Here is a 25573-nt window from a genome sequence, read left to right as displayed (position 1 = left end):
TGTCAGATGTACTCAAATGGGAGATCGTTTGGGCAGGCAGCAACAGAACCAACACTTCCCAGACCATAAATGATAACTACCACTGTATTGGCATTTTAAAAAGAAAGGTACGTATTTACAAAAACATATCATGATATGTGCCTCATGGCATTGTGGCCAAACTTTAACAACCATCAATTTGATTGACAGCCGTAAAAAACGCCATTGTTATTTACTCTTCAAGTGTACGCTGGAGAATGTAAAGATGAGGGATGGTCAAAATTATTCACAGATTGAAAACAAGCACCAGCCCATGACTCATGTTTAAGCACTGCATTTGTATATGCATAGACATCTAAGGTATAGCTTGGGAAACAATGGAATGCATGCATGCAAGTTTTACTTATTTCACGCCATACGTAGCCGACCGTGATAATCGAATGTGAGAATAGTGTTAATATACTGATAACACTGGGTTCTATTGGATAAGGATGTCTATGTGCTGTACTACGATTGGTCATCTTCCATGTTCTGAAAGAGGTGCGACTACCCACAGTTTATGATGACCAGAGCCCAGGTGTGCCCTTCGCAAAGCTGTTCACCATCAACGGCCCCACGAGGGTCATCTCTACGGCAATTGGTCTGTTTGACCGAGAGGTCCAGCTTCAATTCACTTGCCCTCTTATTGTACACATTGTTTTCATTTCCCTGAATGACTTTGATGCCTGATTAAAAAGGTAAAGGTGCGACCCTTTAATTGCTTTGCTGAAGCCACTGCTGGTGGGGGAGGCTCTGCACTCGAGAGCACTTTCAAGAATCCCGTCAGAGAGAATTTGGCCTACTCTTCCAACGCTGAACGCTGTCCACGTGGTCTTGCTAGAGGTGGGATTACCCACACTTTATCCCACCACATGTAACCTGTCAATCGACTAGTCGTGGTGTATCTATTTATACTGCTGGGTGGACAGAGGCAGGGGGAATTCAAGAAATGTGCTCATCGCTTCATCTGCCATGCCTAGAGATATAGCTCCGAGGTAACTTAAAATGACCATGCACACTTTGAACATGACAGAATCTGGTGATTTAACTGTCTTCAACCGCCCTCCTTCGAAGCGTTTTGGCCACCACTCATTGACTATTCAATGACCAGACCCCGTGACGTGCAACGGAGGAGGAGGATTTTAGCACGTTTACATTTTTTTACTGTAAGCATTGTGAACTTGAAATATTACACCCACAACTTGCAGGTTTGGGCAAGCCTCCTTTCCCGGACCCCCCCCCCCCCCCCCCACTGTGGCAGAACAGCTCCCACACACCCAGAGCAGCCGAATAACGAGGAAGGCTGATGCATCCGTGACCAACAACAACAGCTTCAAATCATGCGCCGATGTTTCCTACCACGAGTCGCTCTGCTTCACTTACAGGTAGGTTTGCGCCCACATGTTTGTCTTCATTCTTTCATAAAGGGTCATGGGTGTTTTTTTTTATCCGGGCGGTGCTGTAGCTAGACTAACCGCATGACTCACAATCGGAGGGTTCGTTCGTTTCTTAGTCCGCTTGTCCTGGTGAGGGTCGTGGCGGCAGCGTGTTGAGTAGTGGCGGTCCAGACTCCAAAGCTCTTCCTAGGGAATTCCCAGGTGTTCCCAGACCAACCGAGCGACACAGCCCCGCCAGCGTGTCCTGGGTCGGCCCCCGGGGGTCTTCATCCAGTGGGACGTGCTGCCCGGTAGAGCTCCATCGGGGAGTCTACCGTGGGGCATCACCCCAATTGGCTCCTCTCGATCCGGAGGAGCAGCGACTCGACTCTGAGGCTCTCCCGGGTCACCGAGCTCCCCACTCGATCACGGAGAGTGGCGAGCCCGGCAACCTTGCGGAAAAACCTCAGTTCGGCCCCTTGTACCCGGGATGTCATCCTTTTCGGTCATTACCCAAATCTCATTACCGTAGGTGGGTTGTGAGTTTATTATCCCCGTTTGGGAGGAGGCGGGGTTGGTACTCTAGTGGTTGTTTCGTCGTGAGATAGGCTCCCAACGTGACAAATGTAGAATCTCCAGCGATGGTTCATGGCCCGAAATGTACTGCAATGCTAGTTTGAGCAAGGCGGATAATTGTGTTTTGATGGGAGCCGTGCTTGATTTTTTTTTACTTCCATCTGGAATTTGTGTGTTACAAATTTAGATGGAAGTATGACCCTTTCACAAAAGGATAGTTCCCACTTTTACATCCATTCACGATGTTGTAATCGTTTTTGAAGAATGCGATCAGTATATGTGTCCATAATAAAGGTTTTTTGGTTAGATCGTGTAAGTATAAATATGTCGTAACCCTCCACCACCCGACACAGCCAGTTAGTAAGGGATTTGTCACGTAAACAAAACGCAAATTAGTTACTACTTCAGCCCACCGGTGTGTTGGAGAGTAAATCCACAACATTTACAATTTGAGTACGACGTTTCGCTGGTAATTACATCCAGCATCATCGGGCGATTTTCCAGTATATGTACATGTGTAGTAGAGATCACAGCGCTTTCCTCGCCTTGTCATGTAGCATTGTGCGATGTGTCAGCATGCGACGATGACAATCGTCGCAATTTTACGCTACCTTCTCAGCTCGTGCTCGCCACAGCATGGACGACGGATCGAGTGCAGCAAGATGACGCCCGGTATGCACCTGTGAAAGGTAAGACAACACGTATCAGCTAGCTTACCTTTGTTTTTCAGGTTTTTTTTGTGTTAGTTTACATCCATTTGTCAGTCCACTGCTGTATGAAGGCATTCCTCCTATTGTCAGTAGTGGGGGTTGTATGACCACACATCACCACACTGGTCAGTGTGGATTTATGAATGTGGGGGGCTCTCAGGACTGGTGCAGGTATAACTTTCTACTGACGTTAGCCGAGGCCAGGAATTTGAAAAAAATCAGGTTAAGCAGGTTCATAGCCCAATGCGCGAACCACTGTGCCCGATGCTCCACCCCGCAAGGCAAGGCCGTAATTATAATATATATTGAGGGGGGGACACATCCCCCCCCCCCCATATTCAAATATGCTCAAAATGCCCCCCCCCCAATATATTGCTGTAAAATAGATTTCTGTTTATATGATTGTGGTTATGGTTGTACTTTATTAATCCCTGAATGAAACAAGAAATGGTAAAAAAAATTAAAAACAGAGCAATGTAATACAGGACACTATTATACATTATTGTTAAAAATAAATAAAAAGTCAATCCCATGTGTTAGTGAATTTTTTAATATTTTAGGCAGGAAATGGCAGGAATTTCGTTTCCAAATTTAAATTTCTTTCTGGGGGGGGGGGACCCCAGACCCCCTGGAAGATGTGACATCTCTGGACCAAATTTGCTGCCACGCATGCACTTTGTTAGGGCGTCCAAATTGTTCTCGTGATTAGTTTCGAACTTAGCGGTCCAATTCCTGTAATCATCAAATTAATAACGCAATGAACATCATAACAACCGAAACTCGGACACCGACACCAATCACCTGGCGAAGCAATCTGCCACCAGCCATCCGCAGAGACATCGCGCAAACCGCAGGGGAGTTTGCGTGTTTTCATGCCAACTACAACCATCATCAACCGATACCTCAACAAGGTCCCTTACCGCCAACGCAAGTCCCGACCCCACCCCACCTTCTGGGATCGCGATATCACCATCCTAGAATCTCACCCAGATCCGGAAGAAGGCTGGCGAACAGAGTAGAACAACGCAGACGTCCAGAATAAACGCCTCATGCAGGACACAAACGTCGCACCTCGTGGCCTTGAAATTCCTCTTCGAAGACACTGCTGGAGCCATCAAACCGCATGAGAACATCGCCGGGGCCGATGAGCACATATCCGTCATCAATGTAAATTTAAAGACAATCCACAAAACTGCAACCGTGGCCATGCAACCCAAACTGTGGACCATATGTTGAACCACTGTAGTCTGTAATCCTTCAATGGAGGAATAGCAAAAACTACACGAACTATCTCTTGAATAAACGAAATGTTAATACACTAAGAAAATAGTGGTTGAATTAGAGTTAACACGTGCCATCAAATGATTGTCCTATGAAGTGAAAAGATACCTTGCAAAAGGTATCTTTTGTGGGGTTTGAATACTCATTTCAGCAGGAACTTTTGACTTTCGTTACGTTTTTACAATGTGAATAACTTTCATATTTACAAGCGATAGGCAACAAAACATATTTGTGGTTTTACCTCATATACAGGGCATTATTGCATTTTGCTCTGGGCATCACATTAAACCTGTCGGTACCACAAGTGGTGTAACCTGTGCAAACATGCTCACACATTGGTTTTGTACAGTAGTTCATTGTGATTTTGGAACGAACCTGATCGTCCATGTCAACATTCAACGAAATGCTGTTTCCACAGTAAACAAACAAATTACTGTGGACACGTAGTAATGTATTTTAAATCGCGGTTGCTGAGCGAAGGCCCAAAGCCTCAAAGCGCCAAGTGGACAGCATCAAACAGCACTCCTAAAATAAGAAAAATTCAGCGCTATTTGCAATGTATGTATGCTGAACTTCTTTTGCACATCACCAACCGTGATGATCGGAGGTGCGATGTATAGAAGAATGAAAAATTCCATAAATAGAAGTCATTTGAGTCTAACTGTGGGTGTGGTCCAAACAGGAGGTCAAATTGGAGCGATGGAGATAATTCTATTTCCAAAAGGTCTTCACTGACAAATAATTCAGAGGGCACTTACTTGACGGGACATTGTAGGAAACCACTTCCGATGACATAACCCATTGTGAATGTATTCCATCTCACAATTGTGCAATGGTAAAACCGAAACCTTTCCGTTTCTAATTCACCTTGCAGTTTATTTTTGCAATGTTATTTGATCTACCTTCCATAAAGTCAGGGTTAGTTTAATCAATTAATAAAAACCCATACATTTTGAGTCATTGGCCAATGCATTTGCCGCGTGAAGGCTTTCCTATGCCATGTCAGGAGTCAGTCATGGGGGTTGTTTGACCATACTTCACCACACTGGTCATTGCGGATTGGTAAAGGGGAGGGCGAGGAGCAGATACAGGACTTGTTCAGATGTCGCTCACCACATCGATCAGCAATGGACAGGAGTTTAATTTGGGCCACGGGGATTGTACAATGGTTACCACGGCAACGTCACTTTCCAAAACATGATATGCAGAGGCACAGAGATGTATTAACTTGTGATACTCTATTTACACAGTAACTAGAAACGCCTGCAATTTTGAGTGATGCTCTGTGTTCTGATATTCCTTTCACACACCAGGTGGTCACGCATTTCAAGAATGGTCATCATATGGAGACATCCAAAGAAGGAACAATAATTTTCAAGCATACTTTACTAAGGTACATAACAATGAATGCATTATATCACTCAGTGCTCTTAATACTGAGTTTTCAACGTTGCAGGTTATAGTACAATGATAGCAACACGAGATGTCTGGCCAACGTGGAAGAGGTCAATGCTATAAAGAGCAGCTCTCTAGAGCTCCCCCCCCCCCGTGAAAACCCTTCTGCCATCAGAACCGTGAACAAACAACAAACAATAGCAATGGCTGTAATATTCCATGTTTACTTCATAACAATATCGAGTAATACCCCGATTTACGTCTCCCCCTTTTTACGTCGTCGCTTTATTAACACCCCTAGCTGATTTGCGTCACCTCAACCCACACTCACGACACTGACAGCATCACCTCCGTCCGTCGTTTCTCATGTCCGTCGCGTCTCAGCCTTCCCCTCCATGCACCTACCCTGTACGCGAACTACTTTGCGTCTCACGTAAAGAAATGTGTTGTCCTGTAGCGAACAAATATATGATTTACGTAAAGTGTTTAGGCGCTTTGATTTACGTAATTTCGGAAAACATCGTCGCACCTCTCATGAACGCATCCCCGACGTAAACCGTGGTATTGCTGTAAACTGTGTTGCGTAATATTCAGAGCACTACTTAATATTGAATTCGTGAACGTGTGCAGGAGCAGGGCCCTTTGCTCTAATGAGCACATTTGTTCTCAATTTGCTGTAACAGATTCTCAGAAGAGAGAAGAGGCAGTTTGTTATACCTTCGATCAAAATTCCAGAAAATGATGCCGGACCTTTCCCAAAGCATTTCACCACTGTGAGTACGTTAGCTTCGTCATGAATCCTGGGAAGTGATAAAATAAGTCAGGGCTTAGTAACGGTTGAGGGGGGGGGTGCCCAGATAATCTTCCATGAGGAATTAAGCCCTGGTTGAAGTCATATTTGCCTTGAGCAACAATGCCTCTGTATCTAATAATTAAGAACCTTATGACGGGACCCCGGGGTCCCGAATAAACGGAATTAAAAATAATAATTAATCAATTTATTTTTGGCGACTCTGTCCCACCGCGCACATAAACGCTGCGACCCGCCTGGCGCAGATCGTTCTGTTCTCGTGTCATCCAAGCGCAGCGGCGAGTACGAATACGCAGAAGAAACAAAACGTTGAAACTGTGATTAGCGCATCATGTAGAGCTCGTCGAGAGGAATAGATTGCCGTATCGTTCGCCTTCGACAGACATAAAATTACGTCGCAACGCAGTTTATGCGAGAGCCGGGGGCTTATGGGACTACGGGGTCCCGCCATGAGTTTCAATTGTAAAGCGTCACTGGAATTTAAATGGAAATTGTTTGAGTTCCACTCAACTCACAATAAATACAAATGATCTCCACAGTGGAAATGTGGAATTTTCACCTCTGCCTCAGCCAATGGAGATACGCATGGCTAGCCATGGTTTACTTGAGAAGCATGAGACTGGCAGGCATTGCTGACACAATGTAGACAACATTGTACCCTTCCTACAGTTGCGAGCGACTGGTAAATCTAAGCCGGTTCAGTTCAACGTGACGGGCCCTGGGATGGAGCAGACACCAGATGGATTTTTATCGTACAACCCGAACACAGGGTACCTCTACGCCACCCGGCCCATCGACCGAGAAAAAACCCCACGTGTTCAAGTAAGACTTCAGATAAACACCAGAGCCCAACAATAACAACCTATCGGCACAGACGTGCTTTAGAACATCGAATCCATGCTTAAGCAATCCCCAACGTGAGCCTTTTCACTGTTATAATTATAATCAAGTATGTCGGTGTTTTACAGAAATATACATGCTCTCGTTTTCAACACTTTATTGTATTCATTTCTGGTAGATATTCAATTTAATTTAGCTCTCAATATATTCTATGATGATGAAAACTACATTTTCACACAATGGAATTTTGCTATATACTGTACCTTAATTTGATCTGAAATTCCTCATGAGTATATTTGTTTGCAGTTGGAGTATTTCGTCTACAATGACCAAGGCACCTTGCTTGAAGGACCCAAACGTCTAACGATAGATATTCTGGACATGAATGACAATGTGCCAGAGTTTGCATCCCACATCTTCAATGCCACCATTCCAGAAAATGCAGCATATGGTGAGCCCATAAATCCATTTGTTATTCACGTTTATAGTTCACTACCAGCGCTCTCCAATATTCCTTTGGCATCACTTCTTTAACTTTTAACATTACATTACAGCCCTTTGTCAGTCCACTGCTGAATGGGGGTTCTCTCCTATGCCGTGAAAGTTATTTTACCAAACTTTACCACGCTAATCAGTCATACCAAGCAGCGCTTACTTGAGATTTCAATAAACAAATTACACAAGACAGAATCTTTGGATATTCCGAACGCATAGTGTGCTATTAAGTGCACTGGCCATAAGTTAAATTCCTAGCCATGGTTAACATTGGTGGTGTAACCTCTCCTACACCGACAACTTCACAAAATTAGCGCTGACATGTGTGCTAAAGTTTAGCCAAACAATTCCCCAAGATTGAATAGAGTGTGTGGAGCTCTCATCCAGATATGCATTGACATATCTATTATACAAAGTTAGTCGATGTTGATGTATCATACTTTGAGCAATAAATGCATATTAAACATTGTAGTAATATAGTTTATATCTCTAGTTTTCTTGGCCATATAATGCTAGACTTTTAGTTGGAGATCTGACAATGCAGTTATGGCAGGGTGTGATTGAATCCACATTTCTCATGATAACCTCCTTACTGGACTCGGCTTTCAATGACACATTTCAGATCGGTTCTACGCGAGAACACGCCCCTATGAATACAAAATGCATTTCTGTCTCCCATACTGCATTTCGCCTCATGCCATTATTGAAGGCCTGTCAACCGAAACATTGAGCTTCTATTTATGAGTGAGTAAAACTCTTAATAGAAAATATATATATATGCGACACGTTTTCACCTAACAGAGTGGGTGCAGATGAAACACGCGAGTTAACGCTTTTTGGGCTTGTTTGGAAACAGGCGTTTCAGTGCTGCAGGTGTCTGCTGTGGACAGAGACGACCCGAGCACTCCGAATGGTAGGCTCGTGCACAGCATCGTCTCTCAGACCCCTGGCGTTCCCTTCGCAAAGCTGTTCACCATCAATGGCACCACGGGAGTCATCTCCACAGCATTTGGTCTGTTCGACCGGGAGGTACGGCTTCGATTCAACTCGCCCACTCATAGGATCCATTGTACAGTATATGTATTTCCCCTGAACTGACTTGATGTCTGCTTACAAAGGTAAATGTACAGCCCTTCAATTGCTTGCTGAATCCGCTGCTAGTGGAAGGCTCTTCACTGGAGGGCGCTCTGAAGAATCCCTTCAGAGAGAGTATTTGGCCTACTCTTCCAACGCTGTCCAGATGTCTTGCTAGAGCTGGGATTACCCACACATTACCCCACCACACGTGACCTGTCAATCGACTAATTATGGTGCACCTATTTATACTGCTGGGTGGAGAGAGGCAGGGGAAATTTAAGAAACTTTCTCCAGGGTTTCAAATCTTGAGCCGGAAAATTAAATTAAACCTGCAACCTTTAGATTACAAGTCCAATGTGCTAACCATTAAGATTTTTACTTGTTTGTAACTTGGAATATGAAACACTTTGTTGACCAGGCCAAATCACTCTTGAAAAAGAGCTGTGTATCTCACTTGCCTTAACTCGGGAAACTTATCATGACTCTTCTGGCTCATCACCTCACTGCGGCTCCATCATTCTTATAAGGTTGCCTTATTGAGTTGTATATGTTTTTATTTTCTTCAGCTTGTAGATGGCTACACGCTGACGGTTCAAGCCACGGATCTGGGTGGCCGAGCGGGTGCCCTCTCAGCCAGTGCCACCGTGTCCGTGACCATCTCCGACGTTAATGACAACGCGCCGGTGTGCCAGCACCCGCAGGTAGGAACCGCCATGGCACGAAGACAAAAACTCAATGACCCGAAATGAATTGCCCACAATTCACAACATTTTTTTCCATAATTTGAAACACATTGTGCTGGATGGGGCAGTTATATTAGGAAATATGTCCGGGAGCTAAATGTCAATATCGAGGTCTGCTCGCCACAAGAGGGCTTCAGAAAAGAGTTGGTGTAGTTTAGCTGTTCCTCCTCTGTTGAAGGATTGCAGACTGAAGCGATTTACCATATGGTCCAGAGTAAGGGTTGCTTGGCTGCAGTCGCACTGTGGCCTGTTTGCAATTTTACATTCATGAATGAGATGGGCGCAGCAGCCAGTTGATGTTTTGATGCGGTTGAATGATGCACCAGTGTCTTTGAGGAATGTCAAAGCCTGGAAGTGCGATGTTTGGGTGTGGAATGAGGTGGTTATTATGGACGTCTGCATTGTTTTACTCTGTTCGCCAGCCTTCTTCTGGATCTGGGTGGGATTCTATGACAATAATGTCAGTAGAAGGACAGATGAAAGGTTATTTGGCTGCTATAAATTTGCACGTGATAAGCCACTTCGTTGCGCTATCATTTGTGGCGCGGTCGCTTCTGAAAAAGCTAATAGCTCAATGGGCTTTACTTGGTAATATAAAGAAATTGTTTAGTTTTAGTTTTTTTAAGTGATTTGTGTAACTTTTCTATACTTTGCACTCCAATCGTGTTTTTGTATTGTTTGTTTTTGTAACTTTCTGACTGGCCCCTAGTGGACATCTGTGAAAATGAGCATTATAGCTCATCGGATTCCTCCAGGATGAATAGAGATGTTGATTCTGTGTATGCATCACACGGCATAATAGGCAGGGCCAGATTAAGTTTGATGAGGGCCCGTGGCCATTCATCCCTTTCCCTGTTTTACCACTACCCATTCCCGATCCTAAACAGCACCCCATTGTGGTTTTCCCTTGTGACTTCAGTTCTGGTTTTTAAACGCGACTTAAGAACTTGCAAAGCCAACTAAGAGTTCAACCAAACAAAATCAGTTGAATTTCGGTACATCACTTTGTATACTTCATCGAGTGATTGCCAAATTACCTTTAGTATCTATTACAGTGCCACAGTATTGCATTTCATCAAATATAAATCAGTATATATAGATTTTTTTTGGGGTGTGGCTACTCAAAATCTGAGAGCCGTATCCGCTGTTCCCAAAGCTCCCGCATGAATCCAACCTTAATAATAGGAATTGGTCACAATTACACTTAATTTAATCAGAGCACAGATGTGCATTTAATGCATCTTATAGTGAGGAATAATTTGGGTAGCATGGTCCAACTTGGAGCTCAGTGCAACGTTTCATAACACTGTGAGCTGTTGTTGGATATTACTCGCCATGGTCCATGGGCACAATAACATATGTGGTGTTATCTTCATTTGCCAGGCTGGCATTGTGCTAACATTTCCTTTAATATTATATCATGTACTAAATTTCGATTTAAAGCTTTCGTGACTGCAGGGATTCATCTACTTGGTTCTTTCGGTAAAGTCACGTAGAAGGTAAATAATAAAATAATAGTATGTAATATTTTTATTATTTTATTATTTCCCTTCTATGTGACTTTACCGAAAGAACCAAGCAGATGAATATCATGTACGTTAATGTGCCCATACTGCCGATTAACCTATGAACAAATCACCTCCCGCTCTCGTCACACCTCGCAAGCTAAACGCATTTGAGTCTGGATAGTGCTTGGATTGGCAACTCAACCATGAGGCATAACAGATGTGATAGGTTGTATGTATCTATGTTGAATTAACTACGTACGTTGCTTTTGCTTTTGCACCGTACGTAGCCAACCGTGCTAATTGGAGGTGCGGGGGAAGGACAACAAACTAAAAACAAAAAGCAGTTGTCACGACAAAAAGGTTATGGGGCTATGTCGTGGGTAGCAGACAGCCATATAGAAAAAAAAATAGTTGTACTGTACTTCTATACTCCCAGGACTATGCTCTCCACCTCCACCCACCTCACTAACCAGCATGGGGAAGTACGCTCAAATAACCCCCATGGCATAGGAAGGCCCTCATCCAGCAGTGGATTTAAAAAGGGCTGTACATGCTACATGTGTGTGTAATATAGACATGTAGCCAAGTGTCCTGATACCTGTGCGTTGGCTTCATGTGTTCTTGTTCACTGTTGAGATGGAATCAATGGAAGTCAAGGCCTGCATGCTAACTCCATTGTGTGTCTTCTCTTAGGTGTATGGGGAAGTCAAAGAGAACACCACCGACCTTAACGTGACAACGTTGAGCGTCACGGACAGAGATGAGAAATTCACTCCCAACTGGAGGGCAGTATACAAGATCCAGAATGGAAAAACAGAGGCACATGTCGCGATCAAAACTGACCCTCAAACAAACCAAGGCATCGTTAGTATCATTAAGGTAGTGCATTTTATTTGTTTGCAGAAATCAGTGCTGACGTGTCACCGATTTCCTCTGCATGCAATGTTTGTAACTTTTATTGCTTCAAAAAATATACACTTAGATGGTTGCCGAACTTCCAGTGTGGAGCTGGGGTATCCTGTGGTGGCGCACATTTTTAGTCGTGTTGGTGAATCATAAATAGCCGTTTCAGCTAGGAAATGGCAGAAGAGTGAATGGACTTGGAAACTTGCGTGCGTGGAACTTTGAACGTTTCTTCGCAGTATGTGTGGTGGGTTTCTCCTGGCAACACTCAGAACACTTGTTTAAAAGGGTTTGGAAAAAAAACACGCAGGGCAGGGCTCACCTGAAATATCTTCTGGATACTCACTGAGCTTTTCTTGGATAAAATATTTTCAGACGGTCGCAAATCGAGCCGTCGTTAGTCGAACCCTTATCTCCCATAGGGTGCAATGTTATACATTGGTGTTCCGTTCCTGGAGACACCCATTGCATACCATTAAAATACTAAAATCGACCACGAAAATAATTTAAAATAACACGTACAAACATTTATTGTCACTTAACGTAACCTTTACCAACATTTATTAAGTCAAAACAAACACATTTGAAAATCCTTAAGTACTTTTCTGCATGTGCATCACATTTCCTTTTCTCAGACGTAGGCGAAAATGTTTCAAAATGTGAAGAAAATTTACAAAGAAGTGAAGAGCTTTGAGATAGAGACGCCGCTGCGTTCGACTTATGTGCATACGAATTCGGCAAAAGAGAGAAAAAAAGTACCGCCAGATGGCGCTGCGTGACACGCGCACACTCCCCGACGCCGAGTGGCCAATCGACTCGGCGTCCGGTCGCAGTAGTTGGTCGTAGGTACGAGTTTTTGTCGTTACTGTGGGATGGAGGGTGGGGAGGTCTTCATTACTATAAGGTCCTAAAAAGGGGTTTGTCGCAAGTCGAGGCGTCGTAAGTTGGGGGTCACCTGTAATTAAACTCGGCCTATAATTATTCGAGGTAAATAAAATGGACACCGCTTTTTGCGAAGACAACAGCATTTTACCTCTGGAGAGACTTGCTCAGGGCCATCAGTAGAGATGAGCACTACCGATAATAACTACTTGCCTTCAGACGGTCCCCAATTTGAGGGTGTATTGTTCCGGATTCGTTACATGTTCGTGATTTGCAGAGGTGTGGACTCGAGTCATGTGACTTGGACTCGAGTCAGACTCGAGTCATGAATTTGATGACTTCAGACTCGACTTGGACTTGCATAACAATGACTTTGTCCCACCTCTGAGGTGTGGACTCGAGTCATGTGACTTGGACTCGAGTCAGACTCGAGTCATGAATTTGATGACTTCAGACTCGACTTGGACTTGCATAACAATGACTTTGTCCCACCTCTGGTGATTTGTATCTCCCTTTGCGATGGTTGTGTGTTTGGGTTCTGGAATAATAACGAAAACTACAAATGAGCAAGGGAAATTATTAACGTAACAATTCAAGTAATTCCAGAGTTTCCAACATTGCGCGTTGCCATTCTTCAGCCTGTGCACTACAGAGACACCAAGGCGATCATGCTCAACTGTCTCGGTGGAGAATGAGGTCGCGTTCTTGGGTGGCGACACGGGGAGTGTGGCAGGACCCACGGGCCTCTCGGGGGCACAGGATCCTTTGTGGTCCGTGCAAGGGCGGCAGGCTGTGCGAGCTCATAATTCGCGTGCTGGAGGAGGAGCTGGCGCCCGTCTTCGTGCCGCCCCACGTGGAGGTGACGGTGGAGGATGGAGCCCGACCTGGAGCTCGCGTCACCATTCTCACCGCCACCGACCCCAACTCCTCGGCCAGCCGCATCGAGTCAGTGGCGGCGTAGTGCGAGCTTTCGTTCACTCGGCGTCAAAATGCCTCCACGCTCAAACGAACATCGGGTGCTGGTCTTAATTTCGTAGTGGGAATTAGTATCTCGATGCTCAAATCAGAATCAGATTCTTTAATTGTCTTGGAGAAATCCGAGGAGCTATGGACGCTCTTTTTTCACAGATGTCCAGTAGCGGCAGGTCAGAAAGTTACAACAAACAATAAAACATAAGTTATAGGGGTGCAAAGTATAGGAAATGTTAGCAAATCACTATAAATAAACATATAAACTAAGACTGAATCATTTTTATTTAACCAGGTAAAGGCTACTGAGATATTCGTTCTTTTTCAGAAGCGACCTGGCCGCAAATGATAGCTCAACAAAGTGGCTTATCACGTGGAAATGTATAGCAACCAAATACTCTGAACTCTGTGTGCCAGTGCTCAACTGCAATGGCTACTTTAAGGGACAGGGACAAATATATGTGCACTTACGATTAATCCAGTTGGTAGGAATTCCACATTCTTATGATGGGAAGGCCTTTAATTTCCCGAGGGCAAACATCTTAATTTTCCACCAAATGTCATTTGTTTTTCATATTCTTTGGGTCTTTCGGTAAAGTCACCTAGATAAGTTCAAAGAAAATAAAATACAATAAAATATATTTTACTTGACATACCCCTCAAGGTATGACGGGCAAGTCAACCCTTGCAAGGATTTTATCTTTCACATTTGAGTGGGAGTGTACTCTGGCAGTATGGAATGTGTACCACCCCATGCTCATATTATTTGGAAGGCACTGAGATTTGTCATTTTTGGAGGTAGCTGGGAGCTTCTGAAACCTCTCTCTATGATTATGTTCTGACACTGATCTCCCATTTCTGAAATAGTGGTTTGTAAAATGTTGCTGTATTGCACTGAATGGGCTCCACAGTATTCATGGACGGCTTTGTCAATAACACTAGGCAACCCAGCAGTGTTTGTTTAACTGGCTACCCTGCTGATGATACCCAGAATTATACAATTAGTCCAGATATTGCCTCTTGATTCTGGTAAAACTTGATCGAGAAGGCCCATAGGCTCATCTTGATTTATGGCAGAACAAATGTTACGCAAGCTTAATATATGCATCAGTTATTACCCAACACCCAGAGTACATTAAACACATTTTCAACAATAATGCATTGTTTTTGTCATATATATTCTTTTGCAAGAGCCACCACATTGGAAGCTACCAATATAATTCCTCATAATGCGGTCTTGCACCGCCAGCCACGTGGCCACCCTCGAACACCGTAGGTTTTATTCATATTCCCAACAAAGCCTCGAATGTTCCTCTGTGTTTGCTGTAACGATCTGGCTGTGTTCTCTTATGAGTGTGCATTGGCTGGTGCTCTGGGTTCCCTAACCGCAAGACGTTGACGGTCGACAGGTACAGTATCCTCGACGATGAGGCGAATTGGCTACACGTGGACAGGAGCAGCGGGGAGGTCACGACCAGAGCAACGCTCGACAGAAACTCCACGTTTGTGCGAAACAGCACGTACACGGTTTTTGTGACTGCCATCAAGCACGGTGAGCAATGCACGGCATGGCCGAGTCAACTACTGTGTTCGTATTTAATAATAATGCTTTCGTTTTATTTTCGTGCTCATAGCATCCCATAACACTGTACATATATGAGAACAAAATCTCATATACAGCCACTACCAAGCAAATGAAAACCCTACTACCAAGCAAAATCTAAAGTGAATATATATTTATCTTGTATGCGTATTCCTCGAAGATAAAAGTTCCATTATTGTGTGATAAATAACACCACCTTCCGATGTGTGTCTCTCCACGTAAAAGTAAAAATAACGAGAGTATTTATTCCATAATCCATCAGCTGCACTGCCATCTGGGAGTGGGTCTTTACAAGCAAACTGATGTTTATGGGCGAGGAACATTTGTGTAAGACCATTTGTTTAACAAATAGATCCTTGTTTGAGACAAAACTATGCAATATGTGCCACAAAAAAGTCACGAAGTAACATTGTGGAGAATGTTGAATAACAAAATAAATTACGCATCCTTCCCATATTTGCCTCCACATTTCTAGCAATCATCGCCCCCTTACTGGTGAAACTGCTGCACGCTATGGTCGGGGTCGGCCACCAAAATAACAAGAAGAGCATTTTTATCGAAATTCGCAAAAAAACCCTCAATATTTCAAGAGCCGCAGCAATGCACTGTGTGGTGAATGCGAGACGGTGGTCATTAATAACGTCATGGAGCAGTCCTTAAAGAGCCACACGCAGCTCCGTAGCCGCGGGGTTCCTGTCCGCAAGCACGATACGATATACACGCTCTTAGAATGACGAGAATACTGAACCTTAGCAGTGATTTCATTGAACGATTTAACCCTTTGCCGTTCCGAGACATCTGCAAGTTGCAGGGTGGGTCCCGTTCACCGCTGAATCTCAGAACGCACAAGCGGCTCGGCGTTAATTTTACGTAGGCATAGCGCCGCTGTTTTTAAAGACAATGTACTCACCGCAGATAACTGGAGTGACACTGCACTATGAAATAGCTGGCAATGAACTTGTACCACACACCCTCCCGCATGGCTTTTTACTTCCGATTCCGTTCCAATGACGTACACGTACGTACATTTGCGTCATCGGAACTGATGAGGTACACGTACGTACGTTATCCGTACGTAATTAGTACGTCAACGGACTGGAAAGTGTTAGCACGAAACCCAGCCAACCATGTGCAGAGTGGTGCTCCCATTGCTGCCAGGAGCGTGGGGGCGGGAGTGAGCGTTGCATTGTCGCTGCCGGCGCAGGTGCGGCCACCAAGACCGCCACGTGCTCCCTCGCCGTGCGTCTGGACAGACCCTGCAGCACGTCCCCTGCTCACCCTGCCCCCCAAGGTCGCAAAGCAGCGGGGCCTGAACGTCGGTGCCATGGCTGCCGTCATCTGCTCTCTCGTCGCACTCGCACTGGCGGGTATGCACAGCCAGACTTCTTGATGCCGTTGGTAATATTATTTTTTTTACGTTTTGGCTTAGAAAATAGCAACTTCAAAATCTGTAACCGAGTTTGAAAGCCACACGGTGGCTTCAGGTGAGTGCTTTGCTGCTGCTGCTGTTGCCCTCGGTTGAATTTCAGAAGTTCGCAGTGATTCATGGTGCACTGCTGTGTGACTCACAATGTGCTCAATTGTTCATAATGCGCTCCACGGTTTGGTCAGGATCTCCATATTGGCATTCCGAGCTTCCTTAAATTTCACACTTGTAAAGCTGGTGGCCTGATCCAACCGGATGTCAATTGGAATTACACGTAGCACCATTGTCCCATTTTGTACAAATTTTGACAGTACTCTCCTGAGGGTTTCCTGGGTAAACATGCATAATGCTTATATAAATAACCCTTTTTTATTTCAGCGCTTCTTGTGCTACTGTGCCGAAGATCCAGAAAGAAGAGCCAGCCATCCGAATATCTGATTTCGAAGATGGAAGCAGAGGGCTCTCTGATCAAATACAACGAGGACGGTGGTGAGGAGAAACCGGTGAGCGTCACCTTGTCTCGACGATTTTCCAGCACCATACCACATACAGCCACCTGCATGCACAACATTTTACATACAGCGGTTCCTAACGGTAAGCTTTCCCACCTGATGACGGACGCTTGTGTTGCACCCGAAACGTTGTGATTTACTTTATTTTATACCTACATGACTTTACCGAAAGAACCAAAGAGTATGGATTCCTGCAGTCATTAAAGCTTCAAATCAAGATTGGTATTAATTTGTTCCACGAAAACCATTGTTAACTGAAATTATCGTTAATCGAATATAGGGAATACATGTTAATGGCTCCATTTTTTCCAAGACGATCAGAAGTTGACAAATGTCACCCTAAAACATACTTTATAACATTTAATCACACAATTGTAATAAATAAACGTTTTAAGAACATATTAAAGCATTAATAGTAATAGAAATATGGATAAATATTGAATAAATAGAGCATACATTTTTTTCTTTAGGTTAAAGAGCTGTTTTCATAAGCAATGCACACCAGACATTAAAAGCGAGCAGCCAGTTGCTCTGAAAATGCTCATAAAAGGGCGTCGCTGATTGGCTGGGGTCTGCTGCTGAGTCCACTTTAGGAGTGCTCTGATTGGGCAAAATTAGCGGCCGCGTGATATTGTAAACATATGGTTCGTTGAAAATGTATCGTTAATATAAATAATGGGACCTTAAGGGAGGCGGATCGTTGATCTAAATATCGTTAATCGATTAGCATAGTATTCTGAATTATATAACAAGAGCAGAAGCCAAACATAACACCACTCGATGGCATGAATGATCACGTGTCTGCATTATTTCATGGCTTCTAAAGCGGATTGTCTTGCTCAGAGGCAGATCTAGAAACTTGCCATGGGTGGGGCGGGCCCAACATTACGATATTTTGAGATAGACGCCACCCCCTCCATCCCCCGGATCTGCCACTGCTTTTGGTCGATTGTTTTGAGTTTGCGGCATTCTCTTTGTCTTGTCAAGTACTCCTTGAGGCTCGTGGACATGACCAAGACCAAAGGCGATGAAGTCTCAAGGGAAAACACCTCCCGGGACCAAGAAGACCCGCCTAGAGACACCACGGAGAGCAGTTTGTTTCTGCAAAATCTATCGCCACGCACTGACGGGGAGACTGAAAACGACTGCAGTATCAAGACAAATTCTGCAGCACAAAGTTTCGGCACGCTCTCCGAAGAGGGTTCCATATTCCAAACTGCAGATTTAGACGTTGACCTTACTAGCGTTGAGTTGGAGTCCCGTCCGAGGAGCTGCCAGGAGCTCGAGACCCAGTCCGAGGTTCCCAGCGGCCATGCCCTCCATGCCGCCCGGCGGGATGCTGCTGCGTTCAAAAAACTTCCAAAACATTCACGTGGCATCGGACGTGACGACGTCGGGTGACGGTGGCCTGGCGGCGCAGCGGTTCAGCAAGTCCATGCACAGCTTTTCGGACGCTCGGGCGAGCGAGTTTGCGTCGTCGGAATTACTCCTGGACCAGGATATGTTTGCACAAGAGCACTCGGATCTTGAGGTGGGCGCCGAGATACGTACGCAGCGTTAGCCAACCATGCACACTCAGCCAGCGCCTGGTTTCGTTGGAGATTGTTGACGTTAGGACATTTGATCTTTCCCAGCGCCACTGCGGCTAGGGTAAAGTTAAAGTGAGTTGAGCGTTGAGGAGGTGTTCATCTCACTTTTGCTGCCCTGCAGCAAGTGGTGCAAAGTCCACATTCCTATGGCGCAGGCGAGTCCATCCGTAGGACAAACACTCTTGACTTCCCCCACATGACAGTTTTTTTATTGAACACGGAGGGATTATGGGCTGAGTCAACCCCCAGACAGGATTTTAAAGTCGCTAGCTTTCCATCGCGAGTCTGTGGAGAGACTTGAGCCCACTGCCCTAGCACGTGGAATTTCTATGCCCCAAGGCTGCCAGCAGAGATAAGTGCCATATAACGTATCATGCGAGCAAAAATACATTATTAGTGTTATTTAAATGAGAAATTACATTCATAACATGCCTTTCTGTTGAAATGCTGTAGATGATTAAAACATTTTTGTAAAGCCATGACATTATTTGCTCACGACACCACGAGAGGAAGAGCCCCTCTGCGAGTGTTTTTGGCCGCGTGTCTACTCACACTTTACCCCACTACACACCACCTGCCACTTAACTAGCTCTCTTTTACCAATCTTTTTTACTGCGGAGTGAACAGAGGCAGGGGGGGGGTTATTAAAAAAAGCACCATTGTTTAATCTGCTGGCACTGGAGATGATGTCCGAGGTACATTCACAACATTGAATTTAATTTCACAACGAATGAAACATTGCAATAACAACAACAATGGCAACCGTGTGTGTGTGCAGAGATACCAGTCAGATGATCATGGGATGTCGGAATCGACAGATGTCAGCCTGGACTGTGATTGGCCTGAGGACAATGGGTCCGAGTCTGTGACTTTGGACACCCCACAGCCAGCAGCCAACCCCATGCTTCGTGCGTTTGAGCAGCTCAACTCCGGGCAACTGCAAGAGTGCTTCTCAATACTCCTCGGAACGGTGAGCGAAGTTCAGTAGAGTGCTACTCTCATCGTTATCGTGATTAGTATCATCATGGGCGTCGTCATCAGTTACATTTCCATTGCATATGTATTGCTTGTTTGAGGGCATTGTTGTGAGCTGTCGTGTTTCCTGCTAGTGGGGAGCGGTAGTGTAGTGGTTAGCGCGCTGCGCTACGAACCCGGCGACACGAGTTCGATTTCTGCTCACGACCAACACTGGTGACGATTATTTGAACCGGTCCCGAGCTTCTCCTAGGTAGACTCAGCCTCAAATGAGTACCTGGCGCGGTGTGTAAACATCGCCACTCGGGAATGGTGCTGGCCACTGCTGTTTAATTTAGTATTGGGACAATGCTCATCTCCATTGTTGGGAATGAGGCAGTGGTAAACAAACAATATCCACGTTTTCATAGCAAGAGACATTTTGTCCACAAGATGACCATCGTTGACACCACGGTAAGATGTGGCATTATAAAATGATAAATGTGAATTATATTTCGAATTGATAAAACTAATAGGAAAAGTTGCAGCCCTACAATTGCTTGTGGTCTTACCTGGTAAAAACAAAAAAAAATATTTTAGTTTATATTTTGCTTACATCACTGCTGGTAGAAGGGTCTCTATCAGAGAACTCCTCCAGAGGCTATTTTGACCTACTCCTCCTCACTGGCCAGATGTCTTGGTAGAACCAATGGCAACACAGAAAATTTGACCGAGAAAGACGTGATGTCCTTTCACCAGCAGTGGCCTGAGCAAGCACTACTAGTAGTCCCGCACCTTCACCTTTCACTTGCCCATTACTATACATCGGTCGATCACCTTTTGGGCCAACGTAACCTATGCTGAATCCCGTCTCTCCCGTCCGGCAAGGAGAAAGAGCTCGCGGACATGGACCCGTTGGCCCAGGCCAACGACATGCTGCTGTCGTACCGCTACGAGGGGGACGGCTCCCGGGCCGACAACCTCTCCTGCTGCTCAAGCTCCCGCGGAGACCGCGGCTGTCGCTCGGCGCAGCCTCCTGCAAGCACAGCGAGGCCGTAGAGGGGGCTCTTCTGTACGGCCACGGTGTGGAAATGCCACCGAGTTATCTGAGGCTCAGATCCGTAAAAACTGTACGGTATGGCTTAATCAGAGTGCGCACGATGCTGTTAGAAGCCGAAAACAGGTAAAGGCGCAGTCCTGCAATTGCTTGCTCCTGCCACTGCTGATGGAAGGGCTTCCACTAGAGGGAGCTCTAGATTGTTCACTCGAGTGGAACTCTGGAGGGAGTTCTAGAGTGTTCACTCGCTTCATAGCTCATCGGATTCCTGCAGTCGAAATAAAGATTCTGATAATCATCACTTGCTCTCATCATCATGATCATCATTGTGTGAGAATTGGTATTGCCTACTGATTACTGTTCTCACACTACTTGCAATCAACATAAACAAAATACAGTCTATTCTATAATGCGTTAGCTTCATTCCTGAAGAACACCGCGTTATGGAAAAATTGCGTTATAATAAATAACATATTATATATGGTAAATCACGCCCCACGATAACACGTGAGATGCGTATGCAGGCTGAACAAAGACTAAGGCACGTGGGTAGTATCTAGAAGCATCCAGCAGCATCCCAATGACTTGTACGATGCTACGCCGAGGCAGCCGTACGGCCGCTTATTCCTTTTCGCGCGACGTAGTTCTGTTCACTCGATCGCGTTATATCCAATTCGCATCCGCGTTATAAAAAAACGTGTTCCCTCATACATTCATCGCGTTATATCTAATTCACGGGAGAACAGGCTGTAACTCAACAGCAATTCCAATTTCTCACTCTCCCCACTCTCCTCACCCAATGGTTTCACACCACCACCACCACGAGTGAAAATCTCCTGCCACCCGCTGGCCAAATTTGCATACTTCCCTCCTGGCAATTGGATGTTTGGGGACAATGTGCACTGACAACCAAGTTTAAGAACAAACGCTCAATACGTCACACAGAGATGTAAACTATGAATAAAGCGTTCATTGTATTCCTTTTCATCTGTGCAAATGATGCTTTTGAAAGGACATTATTTGTGTTACGTGTCTGCAGTATTTTTTGTGAAAAGCCATTAAGTTCATGCTCATTTTAAAAGTAACTCCTTCATACCAGTTTAACACGTAGGCTTTCGCGACCAATATTATTCATGATAAAGGTTTCTGTGCTAGAGCGCGTAAGAAGAGTGTGTCGTAACCCTCCACCACCCGATACAGCCAGTAAGGTTTGTCGCGTAAACAACGCGCCAATTAGTTACTACTTCAGCCGAGTAAATCCACACCATTTACAATTTGAGTACGACGCTTCCCTTGTGATTACATCCAGCATCATCGGGCGATTTGCCAGAATAGTGAAGCAATCCACCTACTTCCGGTCTTAAATGGAGCAAGATCACGTCACTGATCGGTTTTAGTAAAATATTATTTTCGAAAACAATGTCTTACTTGGGTTGAAAAAACGTTTCGGCTCCTCGCTTGTAATCGATGCAATTGTACTGTCCAGTGTTGTGAGTTCACCACGGGATGGTGGTCTCCCCTAAATCTTTGCGGGTTATGAGGGATAGTTTGACCATACGTCACCATGCTGGTCAGTGCAGGTGGCGGTAATGCTGAAACAATAATATATTTGTCTGCACTGCCCTCTATTGCGCACAATACCCATCGCACCTGACTCCTGCACATGGTGGTCACACACACAAGCACTATCTAGCCTCAGCACTGCTTAGCTTCTGAGATTTGATGGTATCGAGGGTGGGGGGAGGGCATTCCGGGTAAATGTTACATGCAACAAACTTGAAATTTGCCATGTGGGTACTTTCCAGACTGTTTTTTTAACCGGTCCTGGGCCTCTCCTAGGTCGACTCATCCTCAAACGAGTAACTGCTGTGGTGTGTGAACATCGCCACTGGGGAGACAAAGGCGGCCGGGCGTGCTGCTGTCACCCACCCCCTCGTTGTTTATAAATATATATTAAAAGAGTAATTTAATAATGCATCAAGTACAAACATAATAAAGACTGCCCTCACTACATTTAGCAATACAAGGGACGTTTGATATGGACACTGGAACAACACTGTCTTCCCTTCGCATACACTCAAGTGAACGCTCTGAAATGTACTCTCCTGTAGCTCAGCAAGAGGCCCAAGATAGCAATCGGAGCTGGGTATGAGACCAGGAGCTTTGAACTTGAAAAGAGTTGTACACGTTTAGGCAATACGGGCATTTAGGGTTTAACATGTACTTCATACTCTTTGGGTCTTTCGGTAAAGTCACATAGATAGAAAAATAATAAAATAAAATCACGACGTTCCAATCGCAAACACAAGCAATCAACTTCAGGTGAAAAAATACAGCAGGCGAACTGCTGAGGCAGAAGAAATATAGCGAGAGAACTACTGCAGCCAAAGGTTATATAGGTTTGAGATGGGTACAACCCAAGGGTAAGTGGGCGGGGCGGGAGATGGAATTTACAAGAAATATACCTTGGCCATTTTATTTCTAGAGATAAGCATGTCAATCTGTTAATGTGTCGTGGGTTAAATAACTAGAGGAGAGTTCCTTGAGGCAACACGGAATTTATTTAACAATAAATCCTTAACACAGAGGGGTAACGGACCCCTCACACCTGATACACTAAGGAGGTAGCCCCTCCGGACTAACACGCCTCTCACTGGCTAACCTAACTCCGTCTTGGGTGAAGCTTGGGTCTTCACTGGTATAAGCTAGAGCCAACCCTAGCCAGGGGTACGGCTCTTCTCTTCTGGAAGCTCTTCAATCTTCGGGTGAACGACGACTGCCGGGACCGTTCAGAGGTCCGGCTTTTACGCAGGGCCGTGGCTCCCTCCGCCCCGGCCACACCTTCCTTCCTGAACCTTCCAGAAGGACCTGGAGGTGATGTCATCCCCCAGCCCCCTCCTGGGGTCTGGGGTCTGTACCTCTGGACATGCCGTTCCATAGGGGTAACCGTTGGGCCCTATGGGCCATAGTCTCCTAGCACTGGGGCTCAGCCCCTCTTCTACCCCCTATTGGCATGTGGCCGGCACTACCAGCTAACTGCATGGGAATGGGGCATCTTCACCCAAAAACACTTTGACAAATGTAACCCCGAGACTACGGTGCTGAAGAAGCCATTCATTGTATTGCTAGAGATTAGAGAGCAGCATGTCAATGTGAGATGGCTCCCGCAGCAGCGGGTGTGTTAATGAGACACATTCAGCCTATTAAACAACGAGAACCACTGCCACATCGACGAAAAGGGAAACAGCGGCTATGTTAGTGAGACATTTAGCCTGTTAATGTAAATACAGTTTAGCATCATTCGATTCCAGAAGAATGTTTAATTTCAAGCGTTCTACTATTTCAGTTGTGCAGTCGTTGATTTTGTTGTTGGTGAAAATGCTTTGAAAATCCAGCATTCTTTCTACAATGTCCGCTGTAATGTGTTCGAGATCTGGAAAGTAATGTTTAATATCAATGTTGCACACTCGAAATGAAGGACGTGGGCAGGTGCTCCAAATCGAGGGCAAGCACATTTATTTATTGTGGTTAATATTAATCTTGGGAAGAACAGCACTGTCACTCTGTAAAATGCAACAACACGTGTGTTACAACCAGCCTTGCTCCCGAGCCGCCATTAACCATGTGACTGGTATATCCGCGTGGTCATTCATTAACCCTTTCTCTTAAACCCAATTCTACTACTGATAAACCATCTTTGTCTTTGACAATCACATTTGCACATCACTATTCGACTATTACATTAATCCTAAGCTGTATGTCTATCTATACTATCCACTTATATCGGTATCTTACACCCATTATATGTACTGTATGTGTACAGTATACGTACTGTATATCACCATTGTACATGTGTTCTATTCTCAATAGCATTGCAAGTAGTCATATTCTGGGTACATGGGCATGGTTATAGACTAAACAGTATTAGAGTTAGAGAATTACAATGACAGTAACTAATTACAGTGCGTCATCTCTTTACAATGCACAGTGCTAAAACGCATCTAATTGCATATATCACAAACGAACAATTCAAAGCCAAGCTTAAAGTCTAGAACAAGTCTAGAACATTTATATAACAATCAAAAACAACCTTTGGGTCCTTTACCTGTAAAATGCAACAACACGTGTGTTACAACCAGCGTTGTTCCCGAGCCGCCATTAAGCATGTGACTGGTATATCCGCGTGGTCATTCAATAACCCTGCCAGCCACCTACAGGCCCAACTCAGTCATCACATACTGCTGTACACACATGCATTGATGCACTGCACAGCACATCAGGACTTTCACAGAACCACACTTTACTCCCCTGCTGCACAAGGACATAATTAAAAGAGTGATCCATTCCTAATGTGCCACATCAATATAGACGTTAATGTTATCTACATGTTGGCATGTGTCATGGCTGTATGACACCCACCTTAACTGTAATCAAGAATGATTTCAACTCGTAATGTGCACAGTATTCGCTCGCTCTCGAACAGAGAGAAAACGACTCGAGACGCAATGAACCATGGGCGGCACCACATTCCACCCCTTCCAAGCTATGTGGTCCTCTATTTGTTAGTGTTATCGGCCTGTTAATGACACGTGGGAGGAAACCAGAGCACACGGAGAAAACCCACGCGTACGAGGGGGCGAACATTTGAATTCACTAACGGGTTATAACAAAGCGTTGTTGAACTTGGTTACTACTTGAGCTTTTGGCCATGTTGGAGTTGTTTTGTGTTGTTATAGATTGTTTGTTATTGATGTTGAAAGAGGTGACCTGGTGGCTCAGAGGTCAGAACAGTGAGCCAGCACTGCTGAGACACTTGCTACAAATCTCAAATTGTGGCAGTCACTCGTG

The 25573-nt window shown here is 44.9% G+C and overlaps 1 protein-coding gene across 3 annotated transcripts; it reads left to right on the top strand.

Moving 5' to 3' along the window:
• Window positions 1–1264: 1264 nt before the first annotated feature.
• On the top strand, window positions 1265–21702 carry LOC133342009 (cadherin-2-like). Of its 3 annotated transcripts, XM_061550871.1 has the most exons (16): window positions 1265–1403; window positions 2590–2659; window positions 5275–5354; window positions 6040–6129; window positions 6837–6989; window positions 7314–7458; window positions 8359–8531; window positions 9146–9280; window positions 11524–11709; window positions 13254–13560; window positions 14994–15136; window positions 16392–16554; window positions 16992–17116; window positions 18113–18656; window positions 19493–19684; window positions 20557–21702. In XM_061550871.1, exons 1-10 carry the CDS (start codon window positions 1359–1361, stop codon window positions 13308–13310), a joined length of 1134 nt encoding a protein of 377 aa, XP_061406855.1. In that variant the 5' UTR covers window positions 1265–1358; the 3' UTR covers window positions 13311–13560; window positions 14994–15136; window positions 16392–16554; window positions 16992–17116; window positions 18113–18656; window positions 19493–19684; window positions 20557–21702. The 3 variants fall into 3 exon arrangements, with proteins under 3 accessions (XP_061406855.1, XP_061406858.1, XP_061406857.1); XM_061550874.1 differs by lacking the exon at window positions 6040–6129; XM_061550873.1 differs by lacking the exon at window positions 16392–16554.
• Window positions 21703–25573: the final 3871 nt, after the last annotated feature.

The sequence above is a fragment of the Lethenteron reissneri genome, chromosome 13, assembly GCF_015708825.2.
Source record: "Lethenteron reissneri isolate LAM-NWPU_2019-01 chromosome 13, ASM1570882v1, whole genome shotgun sequence".
Lineage (NCBI taxonomy): Eukaryota > Metazoa > Chordata > Hyperoartia > Petromyzontiformes > Petromyzontidae > Lethenteron > Lethenteron reissneri.
This window is presented reverse-complemented; position numbering and strand designations above follow the sequence as displayed.

Coding starts and splice junctions, on each gene's coding strand:
- LOC133342009 (XM_061550873.1), top strand. CDS start 1,359: ATGCGCCGATGTTTCCTACCACGAGTCGCTCTGCTTCACTTACAG. Junction 7,459..8,358: donor TCCAGAAAATGCAGCATATG/GTGAGCCCATAA, acceptor GTTTGGAAACAG/GCGTTTCAGTGCTGCAGGTG. Junction 8,532..9,145: donor TTGGTCTGTTCGACCGGGAG/GTACGGCTTCGA, acceptor TATTTTCTTCAG/CTTGTAGATGGCTACACGCT.